The sequence below is a fragment of the Rhinopithecus roxellana genome, chromosome 3 (genome assembly GCF_007565055.1).
Source record: "Rhinopithecus roxellana isolate Shanxi Qingling chromosome 3, ASM756505v1, whole genome shotgun sequence".
In the NCBI taxonomy this organism is placed as follows: Eukaryota; Metazoa; Chordata; class Mammalia; order Primates; family Cercopithecidae; genus Rhinopithecus; species Rhinopithecus roxellana.
This window is the reverse complement of record NC_044551.1, coordinates 49,214,227-49,233,882: the sequence shown is the minus strand read 5'-3', so window position 1 is coordinate 49,233,882 and position 19,656 is coordinate 49,214,227. Positions and strand designations below refer to the sequence as shown.

The 19,656-nt window shown below is 38.6% G+C and overlaps 1 protein-coding gene across 1 annotated transcript in view; it reads left to right on the top strand.

The window, feature by feature from the left end:
* Nucleotides 1-10,112: 10,112 nt before the first annotated feature.
* Nucleotides 10,113-19,656, top strand: part of CAMK4 (calcium/calmodulin dependent protein kinase IV) — a 272,059-nt gene continuing 262,515 nt past the window's right edge. Inside the window, exon 1 of the mRNA XM_030927210.1 lies at nt 10,113-10,665. Within this exon, the coding sequence (XP_030783070.1) occupies nt 10,505-10,665 (161 nt within the window). The 5' untranslated portion in view covers nt 10,113-10,504. The remainder of the gene's footprint in view (nt 10,666-19,656) is intronic.

Here is a 19,656-nt window from a genome sequence, read left to right as displayed (position 1 = left end):
GATGCTGAGGTTTGAGGCATGTGTGACACCATCATGCAGGTAGTGAGCGTAAAACTACCAATAGGCAGTTTTTCATCCCATCCATCTCTTCCTCCTTCCCTCTTCCAGTAGTTCCCAATGTCTGTTGTTCCCACCTTTATGCCCATGTTTACTCAGTGTTTAGCTCCCACTTATGAGTGAGAACATGTGATATTTGGTTTTCTGTTTCTGTGTTAATTCACTTAGGATAGTGAATGGCCTCCAACTACATCCATGTTGCTGCAAAGGACATTATTTTATTATTTTTTATGGCTGTGTAGTATTCCAAGGTGTATATGTACCATATTTTCTTTATCCAGTTCACCATTGATGAGTACCTCGGTTGATTCTGTCTTTGCTATCATGAATAGTGCTGCAATTAACATACCAGTGCAAGTGTCTTTTTGGCAGAAAGATTTATTTTCCTTTGAGTATATACCCAGTAATGGGACTGCAGGGCCAAATGGTAGTTCTAAGTTCTTTGAGAAATCTCTAAACTGCTTTCTACAGTGGCTGAACTAATTTGCATTTCCACTAACAATGTATAAGTGTTCCCTTTTCTCTGTGGCTTCGCCAGCATCTGTTATTTTTTGACTTTTTAATAATTGTCATTCTGACTGGTATAAGATTATTTCTCACTGTAGTTTTGATTTGCAAAAATTTCTCTTAGCAATATTTGATAATTTTAACTGTAGCTGATTTGGACATCTTCTGTTGAATTGACTCCTACATATTTTATGCTTTTTATTCTATTGTAAATGAAATGGTATTGTTGAATTTTCTTATCATTTCCTATTAGTATTTGTTTTTTATTGTGATTGTTTTATATTGACCTTGTATGCTGTGACCTTGACAAATTCACTGATCTATTTTAGTAGTCTAAGTCAACTTTTAGAATTTTCCATATAACAGTCAAGTCATCTGTACATGGCAACAAGTTAACTTCTTTCTTTCCAATATTAATCGACTTCTAATTTTACCTAAATTAGAACACTGGCTGTGCCTTTAATTTTAATTGTCTTTATTATAAAGATGTGATTTATGTACAACAAAATTTATCAATTTAAAAAGTATAATTCAAAGAGTTTTGACAAATGAATAAAATCCTGTAATCACCACCATAACCGTGATATAAAACCTTTCCATCACTCCCCAAATCCCTTAGAGCCTTTTGCATTCGATTGCCTCTCACTTTAGCCCTGGAGAACCACTGATATGCATTCTGTCACTTCAGTTTTGCCTTTCCTTGAATATCATATAGAAGGAATTATTTGTAGTATTTTGTGTTACATTATACCTCAACATATATTTTTAAACCACAAAATTTCATGTATAATTTTTCCTTTAAATTGTTGGTTGTTTTATAAATAAATTTTTAAATGACTAAGAAATATTTCTTTTATATTTACACATATTTCCCATTTTGCTGCACTGCATTCTTTTCCATATATCTGAGTTTCCATTTGCTCTATTTCTTTTCAGCTCCTTCCTAAAAATCCCTTTAGAATGTCTTACGGTGCAGATTTCCCACCTGTGAATTCTTTCATAGTTTACCTGAAGATGTTTCTACTTGACTTTCATTTATGAAAGATATTTTTGTTAGGCATGGAATTCTGTATCTATATATATTTTTTCTTTGGGTAGTTAAATATCTTCAAAGTTAAATAACTTTACAGATATCATTTTGTTATTTTTTGGTCTACATTATTTTTGATGAGGAGTCATCTGCGGTTTGCATCATTACTTCCCTAAAATGTGTAATCTCTTCCTCTCTGTCTCTCATTCAGTGCAGGAGGATGCTTTCAAAACTTAAAAAGAAATCTTCTGTTTTCAAACATTTTATTTAGATGGACTTATATGTAGTTTTATTTTCATTTATTTAGTCTGGGTTGCTGAGACTCTTGGATCAATAAGTTGAAGTTGTTTACTTAAATTAGAGAAAATGTTAGCGGTTTTTCTGCCCTAGACTATTTTTCCTTTCTTCCTAAGACTCTGGTTGCATGTAAGGTATCTTGACAGTGTCCTACAATTCACTGAGACTTAAATTTTTTTTTCTTTTTGTTCTCTAGATTGGATAACTTCTATAACTATATTTTTATTACTTCTTTACTTCTACATAACAAATTATTGCTAAACTTAGTGGTTTAAAACAGCAAAAATCATTTATTTCATAATTTCTATAAATACAGAATTCTGAATCATTTGGAATTTTGAATCGTTCACTTGGGTAGTTTCAGCTTACGTCTCTCATGCAGTAGCAGTCAGATGATGACTGGGTTACAGTCACTGAAGGCTTGATTGAGGCTGGAGAATCTATTTCCATGGTGGCTCACTTGTGACTAGAAAGTTGGTTCCTCTTCACATTAGCTCATCCGTGGGGTTGCCTGAGTGTCCTTAATGTCATGGAAGCTATCTTCCCTCAGAATGAATAATCTGAGAGATGAAGACAGAATCTGCTGTGTTTTTATGATCTGGGAAATCACACACCTTCACTTTCACCATATTCTATTTGTTACATGGGTCAACCATAATTCAGTGTGGAAGTGGAATTCAGAAAGACATGAATACCAGGAGGTGAAGATTACTGGGGGCTACTGTGGAGGTTGGATACCATATCTATCCTCGAGTTTACTCACCCTTTCTTCTGCAAACTGCACTTTGCTTTAAAACTGTTAAAACTTTTTTTGGTAATGTATATAGTTTGCTTTATTAGTTCTCAAGTTTTCAGTTGGTCCTTTTTAATAGTTTTCATTTCTCTGGTGAGATCCCCCATTTGTTTACGATCATCTTTTTTTGTTTATACACCATTTCATTACAATTATTCTTTCCTTTAATTATTTAAACATTTAAACATTTATAAGAGATGATTTAAATCCTTTTTATGTGAATATCAACATATGAATCATTCTGGAGTTGCTTTCTATTGATTAATCTTTTTAAAAAACCATTGTTCTCATTTTCCTGTCACTTTACAGGTACAGTAATTTTTTTATTGCATACTGGACATTGTCAATGATTCATTGCTGAGATTCTGAAGTTTGTTTTCTTTTACTTTAAGAGGTTTTTTTTTTTTTTGGTTTGTCTGTTTTTGGGCTTTTCCTCTAGCACACATTTAACTTGGTGGGACTTATAGTCCAAACCTTGTCCCCCTATAAGGGGCAACAGCTAAAATTTCTTCTCAGCCCTTTTTACATTCCAGTTATTGCTTATTGCTTTCTGCTGGGTTCCTTAGAGTCTCCTCTACACATCTGTAGTTCAGAGGTTAGCCTAGTATTTGATGACAGTTTACATACAGATTTTTTTATTCTTCCACTATGGTCCCTTCTTTCTGGAATTTCCTTCTCAATTTCCAACTTCTCTGTCAGCCTTGAATTCTATTTTCTGATACCTCAAGCTAGTAAGACCAACATTTTCTGTTTGAGTTGTGGCGGTCCTGTGCCGCCTGCAGAGTGCCCTTAGAGGCCCCTACAGGGCACTCTGCAGGCCAAATAAATGTACAGCTCATTCAGAAGAGTTTCTTTCTTTTATGGGTTACATCACTCCCAGTTTTCTGATTTTGGCTGTTATTCTGCACATTTAAGTAACTGTGTTTATATTTAGTCCAGAGATTGAAATGTTTATATTCAGGAGGCTTAGTAATACCAGCTTCTCTGCCATTAACAGAATGGAATCTTGCCCTTTCATATGTGAATGAGACACTAAGTATCTCATTAGAAACCGTGGGTCACTGAGCCTGTTTAATGGTAGGTTTCACTCTAAGATGGTTTACAGAAATGAGGATATTTTGTCAGGGGTACCCCAGTGTCCGTAATCATATCAATCTTAACCCTCCTTGGGTTATTTATTTTGTTCAGTGAAGAATCCAGCAATTGCTGTATGGCTAGGGGTAAAATAGACATAAACCAATTTCTCAACATTCTGGGAGCTTGTGGCCTCAGGGGTCTCTCTACTTATTGTGCAGTTTCACTTCATCTCTGTTTTCAATATGGCCTCAGCTGTATCTTCTGATCTAAAACATATTTCGTTCCTTGTTCAACATTTACAAAATTAAATATATTATCTTCTTCTAGGGTTTGGTAGGAGTGTTTTTTGGCTGTGAGTTATTAGAAGAGATAATCCAGGAAGCCTAAAAACTTTAATTTAAAAAAAGAATGTGTTTTGAATACATAATAGTTGCACTTATTTATGGGACACATGATATTTTTATACAAGCACACAGTGTGTAATGATCAAATCAGGGTAACTGGACTATCCATCCCTTCCAGCATTTATCACTTCCTTGTTGTTAGAAACATTCCAACTCCACTTTTAGTTATATTGAAATATGTAATAAATTACTGTTAACTATAGTTGCCCTATTGTGCTACTGAATATCAGATCTTATTCCCTCTATCTAACTGTATTTTTGTACCCATTAACTATCCCCTCCTTCCTACTACCCTTCCTGTCCTCTGATAGTCATCATTCTACTCTCTAAGAGTTCAATATTTTTCTTAGCTTCCATATATGAGTGAGAACGTGCAATATTTGTCTTTCTGTGCCTGGCTTATTTCACTTAATGTCCTCCAGTTTCATCTGTGTTGTTGCAAATGACAAGATTTCATTCTCTTTATGGCTGAATAATATTCCCTTGTGTATACATACTACATTTTCTTTATCCGCTCATCCACTGATGGATACTTAGGTTGCTTCCTTATCATGGCTGCGATAAACATGAGAGTGCAGATGTCTCTCTGATAAACTGATTTCCTTTCTTTTGGATATATACCTAGCAGTGGGATTGTGGGAACACATGTTAGTTCTATTTTTAGTTTATTTATTATTTTGAGGAACCTCCATTCTTCACAGTGACTGTACTAATTTATGATCCCATCAACAGTGTACGAGGCTTCCCTTTTCCCCACATTCTTACCAACATTCATTATTGCCTGAGATATTATCAAATATCTCAGGGGTGAGATATTTCCTTGTTTTGATTTGCATTTCTCTGATGAATAGTAATTTCTGTATATAGTTGTTGGCTATTTGTATGTCTTCTTTTGAGAAATGTCTACTGAGATATTTTGCCCATTTTTAAATCTGATTTTTTTTCCTATAGAGTGTTGTTTGAGCTTCTTATATATTTTAGTTATTAAACCCTTGTCAAATGGATAGTTTGCAAATATTTTCTCCCATTCTGTGGGTTGTCTCTTCACTTTTTTTGATTGTTTCCTTTGCTGTGCAGAAACTTTAGCTTGATGTGATTCAATTTGTCCATTTTTGCTTTGGTTGCCTGTGCTTTTGAGACCTTACTCAAGAAATCTTTCCCAGACTAATGAACTGGAGTGTTTCCCCAATGTTCTCTTCTAGTATTTTCATAGTTTCAGGTATTAGATTGAAGTATTCAATCCACTTTGACTTGATTTTTGTATCATGAGAGAGAGGGTCTAGATTCAATCGTCTGCAAATGGACATCCAGTTTTCCAGGCACCATTTATTGAAGAGACTGCCCTTTCACCATTGTATGTTCTTGATGCCTTTCTCATAAATGATTTGACTGTAAATGCATGAATTTATTTTTGGGTGCTTTATTCTGTCCTACTGGTCTATATATCTGTTTTGATGACAGTATCATGCTCTTTTGGTTACTGTACCTTTGTATTATACTTTGAAACCAGGTAATATGATACCTCCAGGTTTCGGCTCCCGCCGCCCCGCCGCGCCGCCCCGCCTCGCCCCGCCCCGCCGCCGCCTCCCCTCAGGATTGTTTTGTGTATTTGGCTTCTTTTGTGGTTTTACACAAATTTTAGCATTATTTGTCCTATTTCTGTGAAGAATGTCATTGGCATTTTGATAGACATTGCATTGGATGTGTAGATTACTTTGGGTAGTGTGGGCATTTTAAAAATATTGTTTCTTCCAATCCATAAACATAAAATATATTTTCATTTTTTTGTGTCCTATTCCATTTCTTTCATCAATGTTTTATGATTTTCACTGTAGACATCTTTCACTTCTTTGGTTAAGTCTATCCCTAGATATTTTGTTTCATTTGTAGCTATTGTAAATGGGATTACTTTTTCATTTTCTATTTCAGAAATGCTACTGTTTTCACAAGTTGATTTTGTATCCTGCAACTTTACTGGGTTGATCAATTCTAATAGTTTTTTTTTTTTTTTTTGGTGGAGTCTTTAGGCTTTTCTAAATATAAGATCACTACATCTGCAAGCAAGGACGATTTGACTTTTTCCTTTCTAATTTGGATGAAGGGGCCTAATAATTTTTATAAAAATTTTTAACCAATGTTTTATTCTCTGTCTATACCTTACCTTGAGAACTATCTGATACTCTAACTTCTGAACATGTCTTGATTTTATAGTAGGGATTAGATTTCTTCTTATTGGCTTTTCCCATTGCAAATCTAGGTTTCAGGTTTATTAACTCCTCTAAGTCTGTTACTGTTTGTTCATACGTTCAAGATTCAGTTGACGTCATTTCTCTCCTTCTTTTTGTGGGATAATAACCCTCTTCCTTTTCAGCTGAGTTTTGATAAGAAATAATGCTACATTTTGTATATTTAATTCCTCTTTCATCTATTTTAATATATTAATTTTTATCTATGTCTTAAATAAAAGTAAGCTACATGGATTATACAAAATATCCTGTTTTTAAACTTCAATTAATAGCATATTTACAAAAGTCAATTATGAAAAGCATAGATGTAAAATGACTAAACTTATGCTGAATATAAATACGAATTCTATAATCACCTCTGTACCATGAAATGGATTTCTTGCACCATTATTACCTGAAATAGCAGGAGAAAAGCTTGCCGTCTCCTTTAATGTAACATGCTTGCTTTGGGCTTATGCTGTAAAAGAATTGCTAGCAACAGACAAGCATTTATATGCAGTGCTGCTGCTGCTGGACTTGCCTCAAAGAAGTGAGAATAAAAATGGGCTAGCAACTATTTCATGCCCATTTCTCCACTGATCAGTGCAAGCCAAGGGAAACTTATTGAGTCAAAGCTAGAATTTAGACAGCTTTATTGTCTTGCTTTGCTTGTGGACTTGATTTTTCAACATGATTAGTGAATCTATTCTTTGAAAAGTAACTTCATGTGGGCATTTTCACTCTTTCACCAAACAAGCTAGTATGTAAGTTAATTTGTATGAATTTGCATATACTTGTTATTTGTTAGAGCATTTGTACACTGAGTTTGTGCTCATCATTATAAAATTATCATGAGGAATAGTTTTTGTACAGTCATGTGTCGCACAACATTTTGGTCAACAATGGGCTGCATGTGTAAAGGTGGTCCCGTAAGACTAATAGAGCTAAAAAATTTCTGTCACCTAGGGACATCATAGCCTAATGTTATAGTGTAATATATTACCCATGTGTTTATGGTGATGCCACTATAAACAAACCTACTGTGCTGCCAGTCATATAAAAGTATAGTGTATACAATTATGTATAGTACATTATACTTTATAATGGTAATGAATATGTTACTAGTTTATACTATGTTACTAGTAAATACTAGTATAGTATTTACTATACTATACATTTTATTGTTATTTTAGAGTTTTCTCCTCTAGCTATAAAAAAAGTTAACCATAAAACAGCCTCAGGCAGGTCCTTCAGGAGGTATTGCAAATAAGGCATTGTCATCATAGAAGATGACAGCTCCATGCATGTCATTGCCCCTGAAGAACTTTCAGCTTCCAGTGGGACAAGATGTGGAGGTGGAAGACATGATATAGATGACCCTGTCTCTGTGTAGGCCTAGGCTAGTATGTGTGTATGTCTTAGCTTTTAACAAAGTTCAAAAAGTTAAAAGTTGTTTTTAAAAGAAGAAAGCTTATAGAATAAAGATATGTAGAAAATATTTTTGTACAGCTTTACAATACATTTTGTATAAAATATCTTGTATTTGTGTTTCAGCTAAGCATTGCTCTACAATAGTCAAAAAGTTTTAAAACATTAAAAGTTTATAGAGTAAAATTGCAGTAAACTAAGGTTAATTTACCATTGAAGAAACTATTCTAAATAAATTTAGTGTAGTCTAAGCATACAGTATGTATAAAGTCTACAGTAGTGTAATGTCCTAGGCCTTCATATCCACTCACCACTCACTCACTCACACAGAGGAACTTTTAGTCCTGCAAGCTGCATTCATGGTAAGTGCCCTATACAGGTGTACCATTTTTTACCTTTTATACCATATTTTTATTGTACCTTTCTTATGTTTAGATATGTTTAAATACACAAATACTTATCATTGTGTTACAATTGCCTACAGCAGGAGTTCCCAGTTAGGAACTGGGCCACATAGCAGGAGGTAAGCTGCAGGCAAGCAAGGAAAGCTGCATTTGTATTTAGAGGGGCTCTCCATCTCCCACGTTACTGCCTGAATTCTGCCTCCTGTCAGATCAGTAGTAGCATTAGATTCCCATAGGAGCATATAACCCTACTGTGAACTGCACATGCAAGGGATCTAGGTTGCGCACTCCTTATAAGAATCTACTGCCTGATGATCTATCACTGTCTCCCATCACCCCCAGATGGGACCATCTAGTTATAGGAAAACAAGCTCAGGACTTCCACTGATTCTACATTATGGTGAGTCGTATAATTATTTCACTATGAATTACAATATAATAGTAACAGAAATAAAGTGCACAATAAATGCAATGCACTTGAATCATCACAAAACCATCTTCCCCACCCCGTCCGTGGAAAACGTATCTTCCAAGAAACCGGTCCCTGGTGCCAAAAAGGTTGGGGACCGTTGGCCTATAGTATTCAGTACAGTAAAATGCTGTACAGGTTTGCAGTATAGGAACAATTGACCATTCCATCCAGTGTAGCTGTGTAGTAAGCTATACTATCTGGATGTGTACAAGTACACCCTATGATGTTCTCACAACTGCATCGCCTAAGGATGCATCTCTTCAACTTCTCACCGTGGTTAAGAGACGCATGACTGTATTTATTTTCAATTTCCAATCAGCTAGGAATCACATTCTTGTAACTACTTGATTGGATATTTTTGGTTGTTTGTTCAGCAGTATAGCAGGCAGGCTTTTAAGATTAATAAATCCATAAATTAGATTAAAATATTGGACCATGTTAGTGGTTGGTGCTATCAGGAATGGAGACTTACTAGGAAGAGTTTAGTGCACGTTGGAGGAAAGTCAGGAAAAAAAAAAAAAGGCTAAAAGTAACACCTGTGAAGTAAGGTGAAAGGGCCTGGAGCTATTTAGCCAGAAATGAGTTGTGATATAACTGTCATATATATGTATCAGAATATGACTAATTGTTGTTCGTCTTTGCTGAAATCTGAAAAGAAAAACGTTCAAGGCTAGTTTAAGTGATGTATATTTAATACTGAGAAGAAAAGCCATGACAGTTGATGGACAGGACGTAAGAATACTTATGATGGGATACATCTCTTGGGAACAGAAAAAGAGCTTTACATGTAGCAATCTTCTCTGTCATGAATGAGGACAGGTCCTGCCTTAAGGCAGAGAGTTTACTAGTTGGCTTCCACAAGGCCCTTCCAGAACTGTAATTCTGAGCCACTTCTGTTACTGGCCTTCAGATGCTGAGATCGAACTCGACACAGCCAAGTATCTGCTCTTTCGGGAGCTCCAGCAGTGCCAGAGGAGGCAGTGCCACCAGCAGCGACAACCGCATCTATTCCAACTGAAGACTTCAGTCAAAGGTGAGTCAGGTCAGTGTGGACCTGGGCGCTTCCTTTTCCTCCAGCTCTCACTGGGTCCAGGCAAAGGAGCCCTGAGGGATCAGCGAACACAGGACTCCCTCCCCGGCCACCAATATAAGCTTTGACAGAGGGATGGCTGGTTAGCTGGTGCTAGGTGGGAGGGACTCGCCACGGAGACGCGCTCAAGGAGGGATGAGTTGCGCCACCACCACCTAGGTCCCTCTCTCGCTATCCGCGGGGCCGCCCGGACCCAGGTGCTCCCAGGGTGCGCCTGGCGCCCGCCATCCCATAGCCAGCGTCCCGCTGCGCACGGTCTCCCTCCAGCTCCGGCCCCCGCGGCAGGGCGCGTGGGATGATGCGCGGGTCCTTGTGCCTTCCCCAAGCTCCAGCATCCGGAGCCGCCCTAGCCGGCACCGCGGCAGCCACAGCCTGGGAGGGAGAAAGGAAAGAGGGAGGGCGGCGGGAAAGGCTTGGCGCGGGAGGAGGGCGGGTGAGGAGGAAATTAGCTGGCGGGGGGGGGGAGCCTCTCTCCTCTGCGGTGCCGCTCCTCTCCCTCCGGCGGGCGGCGACTCCGGGTTCCCCCTCGCGCCCTCACGCCGCTGCTCGCCCCCTTCCCCGCCCACCGTCCCTGAGAGCGCGGGCGGCGGCGGTGGGCGTGTGCGCGCGTGAAGGACGCCGCCTCTCGCTCCTGCGTTCGCAGGCGGCGGCTGGCGGCCGGCTTCTCGCTCGGGCGGCGGCGGCGGCGGCGGCAGCGGCTTCCGGAGTCCCGCTGCGAAGATGCTCAAAGTCACGGTGCCCTCCTGCTCCGCCTCGTCCTGCTCTTCGGTCACCGCCAGTGCGGCCCCGGGGACCGCGAGCCTCGTCCCGGATTACTGGATCGACGGCTCCAACAGGGATGCGCTGAGCGATTTCTTCGAGGTGGAGTCGGAGCTGGGACGGTAAGGCGCGGGCTCCAGCTGGGGAAGCCTTCGGCGTGCACTCGGGGTTGTCCCTTTCGCAGTGACGGCTCCGAGAGTGCGGGAGCCTGCCTCCGTGCCCTTCGATTTCTTCCCTCCTAGTTAGTGTCTGGGAGAGAGCTAACCTTCATTCAGGTGCGGCTCGAGTGCTTCCCACCCCACCACAGCGCCTAGGCCGGTGCAGCTGTGAGACCTCCCTCCTCGCAGACTGCCACTTCCCTTGGGCGACAGCTCCCACCGCACGTGGGCCCTGCTTTCCCAATTGATGTCTTTGCTCACGATTATAGCTTGCCAGAGGGTCCTGTTTGTCTAGTTATTTTTTGAGGTGGGGGCCGGAGGGTGCTCCTCCAAATCAAGACAGAATTATTAAATTAGATTCTTCCTCCTTCCCCTCGTCAAGCTCTCCAAAGCAAGTGACACTAGAAATTAAACTTAAATACTAGCTTCCCTGCAGAGTCTGCTCAGGAGTGAAGGGAGAAATGAATCATTTAAGAGAGTTGAAGGCAGAATAATGAACTAGTGTAGCTTTAAAGAGAAAGCAGCATATGGGATCCAGGCAGTGGTAATTAGTGAGAATGCTGCTGCTTCTCTTCTTTCATGGGCTGGAATGATTTATTTAAATTATATATGTAACAGACCATCTCCCTAGGATTGTAGGTATGTCCCCTATCCCTCCTCTGAGGATCCAAACAGGTAGCAGTTTGGCCTTCTGAATGATTCCATATGCTTTCGTATTTGTATCCATTGAAAATTACAGTTTTCTTTCCCTTCCTTCTTTTCATCTTTTCTCTCTGTTATCCATAGGTAAGGAGATTTGTTTTCAACACTTATTTTAGATCCAGGCTCTTTAGTATAGGGAATCTGAAGATGTAATTTCAACGGTTCACAAGTTGCAGCTTCTGTACTTACCACTTCTTTGCAATTTCATTTTCCATTCTCTTTTTGCTCGATATAGTTTTGCTAATAGCCTTTTTATTTTTTTCAAGCCACTGAAGGATTCAGAGCAGGATGTTGGTATTTAGTGGGAAGATGTAGAGGTCACTGCCCACTCTCCCCCCAATTTGCTACTACTATTGAAGGCTCATTGAATATAGATGTGTAAAATAGGCAAACTTCTGATGAAAATTTGGTAATTTGTCACTGTTAAAAATGTTTTGAAGTATTTGAGCACTGAATAATGTATACATAAACGTCCATTTTTGATCAAGTTTTTCAGTATTCATCTGAAGATCTATTATATGTAGGTGGAAATGAAAGGACAGTGATGTTGATTTTTGTAAGGTCCAAAACCTGCCTGTTATTAATTGTATGATGCGTGACAGTGGAACCATGTAAACCTCTGAGTAAAGAGATGATCTACTTAAAATTGTTTACCTGGTGTTTTATAAACTGCTGTATAGTAGAGGAAGTGCCTGATGCTGCTGCAGGGACTGTCCCAGCAGCACGTCTGTTTTCAGAGTAACATTAACCCTAGATGCCTCAAATAGGCTGACTTAGCTACACACATTGTCTTTATGAATAAGCTTCATCATCATGAAACTCAAGAAATTCTCTTTAATTTGAGAAATGGGAAAAAAATAAACTGCCAGTTGCATACCTCTGTGAGATGGTAGCCTGCATTGAAAAACTTAAGAAATTTGAAGTTTGGGTTTTTTATTTTTCAGTTCAGAATTACGTGTTGCAGTAAATTTTGGAGGACAAATATTAATTAGTTATACAGAAACTTCTTGATTTATGAACGTGTTATGTCTCAATAAGCACACTGTAGTTGAAAATGCCAGAAATTGAAAATGCATTTACTACACCTATGCTAACAAACATTGTAGCTTAGCCTAGCCTACCTGAAACATGCTCCAAACACTTAATATTAACCTACATTCGGGCAAAATCATCTAACATAAAGCCTATTTTATAATAACTGTTAAATACTGCGTACAGATGGGATTTTGTAGACATGGTGAGATATGAAACACAAAACACAATGTTCAAAAAACACTGGCAACACAGAACACTCTAGAGTTCCGGTTGTTTACTCTCCTGTGGTTAACTGGGAGCTGTGGCTAATGGCTGCTGCCCAGCATCAGAGAGAGTATCCTACCACGTATTGCTAGCTCAGGAAAAGATCAAAATTTGAAATATAGTTTCTACTGAATGGTATCACTTTTCCACCATCATAAAAGTCGAAAAATCTTAAGTTAAGCCCATCCTGTCAGAGACCCTCTGTCTATACATTGCTAAGATTCTTGCTCTGTTATCTAGTCTTTTGATTACTGTAAAAGATCACAGAATTAAACTATGTTGAGGAACAATCAAAGCTAAAATGTCTTACTTAGGCTCTCTTTGTCAACAGTAAAGCGTATTGTTAGGTAAGTTCTCTGTAGATGGCAGCATTCGTGAGGTGCATGCTTACTCTGTTTGGCTGAGACTTTGAGAAGTATTTCATTATCAGAAATTTTTAAGTAAACCTAAAACGTAAAGCAACTACTATTCCAGATATAATTATTAAGAATCGATAGAGCCAGAGAATGCAGCAGAATGATCATCATAGATATTGGCTGAGTAACTAAAGTTTTCTTCCTTCCTACACTAGAGATCGAGTTGAACTCAGGTCATTAGTTTCAAGCCTTTACTCTCAGCCTTGGGTCAAATCCACCCGCCAGTGTGACTCTAATTCATTAGTAATGCAGATGTCATTAATATGCTAAGAGAACAGTGCTTGTGGTGTTGCTGTTATGGTTAGCTCTAGAAAGTAGACAATCTCCACCAGAATAAGTGATTTGTTGGCTCCTCCATTACAATTGTCTGTTGTAAAGTAGTGACTCCCGATTGCAAGAAGATTGGACAGTGACCATTGGGGCGATACACCCTGAGGATGTGTTTGGGAACTCAAGGTGAGCTAAACTCCCAAGGCTATATCCACCTGAAGCCCCTGAATAGTGCTGGCAAAGGCAGGTGCTGGCAGCACTGATCCACATGCAGCCATTGAGACCAAGACAGATGTCATCACTTTCTTTTGACGGGGAGGGTATAGGGTAGAGGGGCTAATTAAAAGTATTAGGCAAAGTAATTTTCCTAAAATCACATTTGAAGACACTGTTTTGTTCATAGAGTTTGTCAAAAAGTTTACAAAAATCATGACACATACACACATTCAACTCTGCTTAAAAATACGAATTGGCCATGATCCTATTAAGGGCTCCAGATCCTCGAGAGCAGTTGGTCTTTTGCCCAGTGATTTGAGAAACTGGCATTTTAAAGGCTTTTCTGAGGGAGAAGGGAGCTGCCTCTGGTCCAGATCCTGCCCAGTGGTTTGGCACATGGAATGACAGGAAGTGGCCCAGCATGCTTGGTGGTGCAGATTTCCTTTTTGCATGCAAACCCATGTCCTGTTTTCAGTTGTCCCACCTTTAGTTTCTCCCTGTTGTTCTATGTTGAAAGAAAGTTGATAAGAAAACTAGATGTATTCCCAGACATACAAATCCAAGGAAACCAAACCAAATGAAAGATAATTAGGACAAGAGAAGAATGTGTTAAACTATTTGAAACCTTTTTTTTTTTTTTTAAATTTGGTTCCCATTCCACTTACTGTAGTTTCTTCAGGCTAGGGACTTTGCATATACTCCTCCCTCTGCAATGTAATTTTAAATAATACATTTCTGTGTCACATTTATATATACACATTTATGTATACACAATTATGTGTATACCTTTATAATTTTGAATACATTTGTTTGTCAACTCAAACTAATTATATAGGATCCCTTGCTATATGTATTATTGTTTAGGAACCAAATAAATTTCGATAGTAAGGAGTGTGTGTGTGTATATAAAACAGAGACAATTTTATAAAGCAATATTTATTCTTATTACCAGCAATGCACTTTAATATTTTCTATTATATGCTGTTTGATTTCATCTATTTCATTTAAAAAAGTTGGCTGAACCCATGTGATTTCACATCCCACTAATGGGTTGTGACTCAGTTTGAAAAGTGCTGTTTTAGGCCATAAATCTGTATGTGACAGATTAAGCTATGAGGCAGAGTCTTTTAAAGAAATTCCCTGCAGACCAATTGGCAACATTGGGTGACCTTTTGGCACAGCACTGTAGAGAAAAATTCTCCTATCTTTGCCTCCAGGTCATTATTGATTTTCCCCTTCCAAACATTTTGGAAAAACTCTGGTGTCTCCCCAAGGTCTACTGGGCACACAGTAATCTGAACTGGCTAAGAGTACCAGGGGCTGTGTTGGAAAGGAACTCAGAGGCTGAGAAGTGGTATATTCTACATGGTGATGCATATTCTGGCTCCAGGTCATGGTGAGCAAATGCTTTCTATAAGGAAACATGAAAGTTTGCATTTTCTAAGAGAAGTGCTTCAGCCAATGCTCTTAGCTTGTCTTGGTGCTCTTGGCTCTGGTTGATATAACAAGATGTCTTAGACTGGGTGGCTTAAACAACAGACATGTATTTCTCACAGCTCTGAAGGCTAGGAAGTCCAAGATCAAGGTCCCAGCCAATGCGTTTCCTCAGTTAGGACTCTCTGTTTTGCAGATGGCTGCTTTCTTGCTGTGTCATCAGAAGGCAGAGAGGAAGAGAGAAAGAGAGGGGAAGAGAGAAAGAAACCAAGCTCTCTGGTGCCTCTTCTTACAAGCGTACTCATCCCATGATGAGGGGTTTAGGTGCATAACCTCATACTAAACATAATTACCTTCCAAAAGCCCTACCTATAAATACCATCATATTGGGGTTGGAATAAGGCTTCAACATGTGAATTTTGAGGGGACACAATTCAATCCACAGCATGGCTGCTGAAGAAATAGATTCTCCTTTTTTTTGGTCAACCCATTTCCTAAACCATTCTTGTGGCTAGAGCTTCTTAGGTCCTTGATTTTTCCCTGACATCATGCTTTAGGGCCCCGCAGCCTATCTGGATAGGTATACTGCTGGCTTCTGATCTCTTGCTACACACACTGCACTTAGAAGCTTCAGCTCTTGGCAGGTGGTAGGTTTTTTATCTAACTAGGAATTAAAAATATGCTTGTGCCATCCCTGTCTTGTTCTCTGTGCATCTGATTCTTTCCTCAGGCGGTTGACTCAGGAGCAAGGTGGGATTGCAAGTGGGAGAATAAAAACCGGGGCTTCATAGGCTTTTCCTGGGAACACTGACTATAAGCTTTCTGGAAGGCAGAGTCTGTGGGTTTGGATTGTTCACTATTATGTGCTCGTGTCTAGCACAGCACTTAGTACTTAACAGGTGCTCAACAAATGATTTTAAAGGGGTGACTCAATGATAATGAAGTGGGCCAGGTGCAGCATGTGTACCCACTTCCTCTTCTTTGAGATCTTGGTCCTGATGTGGTAGTGATGTTGATTCTAGTGACGGTAGGATAAGGAGAATACTGTAACCCGTTTCTCTTCTCCCTAAAACTTACCTGACAATAACCCTAATCTCAGTCAGCATTGGTTTTCTTTCTTCAGTGTGAGTATTGATAGCTGCCACCTCTGTAGCTTGCTGTTAAAAATAATGCCACTTTTCTGTTGGCAGAGTGTTTTGTGACTCTGAAATGAAAGGGATTCAGTTTCCCCTTCACTATCACTTTACCACAGGTGTATCAGAATTAGGAGTTAAATCAAGTTGGACTTAAAGGCATGAAATGCCTGCAAGCTATACCATCCACTAAAGTTAATGCATAGTAAATGCTAAATTTGAAAATATACTCATTGTTTAAAAGCCTTAAAGTCAAGTGAAGACTATGATAACCTCATTGCTTTAAGAACACACTACTTTTCCATGTTTAAATACTGTCACAAGGTTAAAAATAACTCCAGATTTTGGGGAAAAAAAAAAAAGACACAGGTGCCACCTGCTTCTAAACTGTTCTGGAGAACTTGAAAGAGAGAGAAAAAGAACACTAACCACAAAATAGCTTCAAAGAACTTTCTTGTAAACACTTTACCCTCAGACATATATGTGTGGGTTTTGTGTTTGCAATAATACATTTAAGAACAATGTAGTGTTAGCCAAGTGAAGTGTTTCAATTACCAGTTATTATTTTAGGTTAATAATGTTTTTTTCTTTTTTTCATGTCTTTTTTTTTAAAATAGAGGGTTTTTTAAAACTCTCTTTTGGGAGAGCTACATATCTAATAAACAGAGTATTGATTTTTTAAAATTTCAAGGTCAAATTCATACTGCAAAATATGGTGTTTAATTGAGTCAAGGAACCGTGTAATTCAGGACAAAGAGGAACTTTTCATGAAGTTGATAGCAGCTAGAGTCAAGGTTTTACTCAAATTATATTGATCTTTACCTCAGTTTTTAAAATCTATTTGTAGTACAGGATTATCTGAAGATTTCATTACTCCAATGGTTTAATCAGAAAGTTAGATCTAAATATTGATGGCATAGTATTAGCACATAAAGGATGTGGACCCTTCAATACAGTTTGCCAGAGATTTTCCTCAGTCATTATCTTGTCAGTAGTAAAGATCAAATAAAGAAAAGAACAGTGTTTGGAGAGACAGTGATTCATAGTGATGGGTAAAGGGTAATGCATATAGACCTTCCTCTTTTCTCTTAGATTAGGGTTTCTCAATCTAGGCACTATAGACATTCTGGCCCAGATAATTCCTTGTTGTGGGGGCTGTCCTGTGCGCTGTAGGATGTTTAACAGTGTCCCTGACCTCTACCTACTAGCTGCCGGTAGTGACATCCTTATAAGTTGTTACAACCCAAACTGTCTCTAAACATTGTCAAATGTGTCCCGTCTCCCCTCTTGAGAATCATGTCTTGAAGCTAGTGTTTTACACTTTTTCTTTCAGTTATGTAGCTAGTGAACAACAACAAGGTTGATGGATTATGTTCATTTCGCTTTACTGAGTATCTGCTACAACCAAATGTTTCTTCCATTTCTATATAATATCATAAGATTTCTGTTTTATATGTATTCCACTTTATAATTTGCTTAATATTTTTATTTAAATTACCTTATTTTGTTAACCTAAATTTATTTACCAAGAATACAATTTTCACTAAACTGAAAATCATAAATCAAAGCAAATTGTATATGCCATAGATAGAAACAAATTGTAAAAATAAATTGTAATGAAAACATAGCATTTTTAGTAAATTATAGCTAGACATGTCCACATGCAGAAGGCTGTAACCCTGAGGGTTGATTTCTTTGTTAAAAAGAGAGATTATCAAAGATTAGGAGAGTTAAAACCAGAGCAGCACAGATTGAGGTTTTCTTCTTGATATAATCAGAATGATTGAAAAGTAATTGAAAAGAGAAGGATGTTCTCTCTCTCTTTTATTCCTTGTTATTTAATTCCATGCCTTTGTGCTACCTAAAGTCCTCTTGTTCATAGGTCTAAGCTTTTCAATAATTCTGACCTAGACGATGTATGCTGACAGTGTGCATGTAGTGGGGTAAGGGTCTAGAGTATGAATGAGCATGATAAATAAAACAATATTTGGCCTCCAAGTATGTAGGGTAGTACTAATAAGGCACCAACAATAAATCTAATACAAGATAAATTAATGTATAAGTAAAATGAATAAAACTGTTATTAGAGATCTAAGAACCATAGCCGTCTTCATGACAGAGTTATGACAGGAGAGGACTGGGGTGTCTTTATGGGGGAGGAGTAGACTTTGAAATTTGGCAGGATTTTAATAGGTAGAGCACTGGCAAACAGCATGTCAGGCAGATGGTACATTCTAAGAAGAGGCAAAAAAGGACAGAAGAATTCAGGGTATACATTTTTGTTTTGCAAAATTTATAAAGCATGAACATTGCAATGGCAGATAAGGTTAGCAGGGTAAGTTGATGTCAGACCAAAGACAACCTGTTTAAAAAAAAAAAAAAAGAGTAGGCTTGTGTCACTTGAAAACCAAGTTGTAGATAAAGTAACCATTGTGAGAGAAAAATGTCAGCTATCGAAGCAGCTGGGTCTTGGGCTGAGGTTGTGGGACTCAGAATTTGCCACTATCTATAATGTAGATCAAACATGGGGCTAGATAAGAGAAAACTGATGAGGTTGATTTCTTTTTTTTTGAGACGGAGTCTCGCTCTGTCGCCCGGGCTGGAGTGCAGTGGCCGGATCTCAGCTCACTGCAAGCTCCGCCTCCCGGGTTTACGCCATTCTCCTGCCTCAGCCTCCTGAGTAGCTGGGACTACAGGCGCCCGCCACCTCACCCGGCTAGTTTTTTGTATTTTTTAGTAGAGACGGGGTTTCACCATGTTAGCCAGGATGGTCTCGATCTTCTGACCTCGTGATCCGCCCGTCTCGGCCTCCCAAAGCGCTGGGATTACAGGCTTGAGCCACCGCGCCCGGCCGATTTCTTTTTTTAAAAGGAAAAAACCATCCCATAGCCTATGACTAGGTAAGAAAGGAGAAATGTTGGACTTAGATCAGTTGCTTAGACCAGGTAAAGAGTGAGTACAAAGAAACAGTAAGTATTTTAGACTTGAAGGCCATTCAGTCTCTGTTGCAGCTCCACCCTCTGACATGGTTGAGAGAAAGCAAGCATAGACAACATACAGAAAATAGCACCTTACTGTGTTCCAGTGAAATGTCATTTATGACAGTAAAATTTGACTTTCATATAATTTTCACATCACAAAATAGTATTCTTCTTTTGATTTTTAAAAATGCAAAATTTGTTTTTAGACTGCAGACTGTACAAAATCAAGTGGCTGCTAAGTGTGGTCTGTGGTTTGCTAACCTAGACTAGTCAGGCTAAACTTCTGCTCCTCCTCAGTTGCATGAGAATTTCAGGTTAAAATGATATCAAATCTTAGTTTATTCAGGGAACTACCTTTAGTCTCTCTTTCACTTTGAAAATGTCAACTTTATATTAGTTTTCCACGTGGGCACAAGCTTTAAATGCATACTCATCTTTTATCAAAATCTACTGAAACTGCTACAGTTACAGTTCTTACCTACCTAACATGTTGGCTAGTTCCAT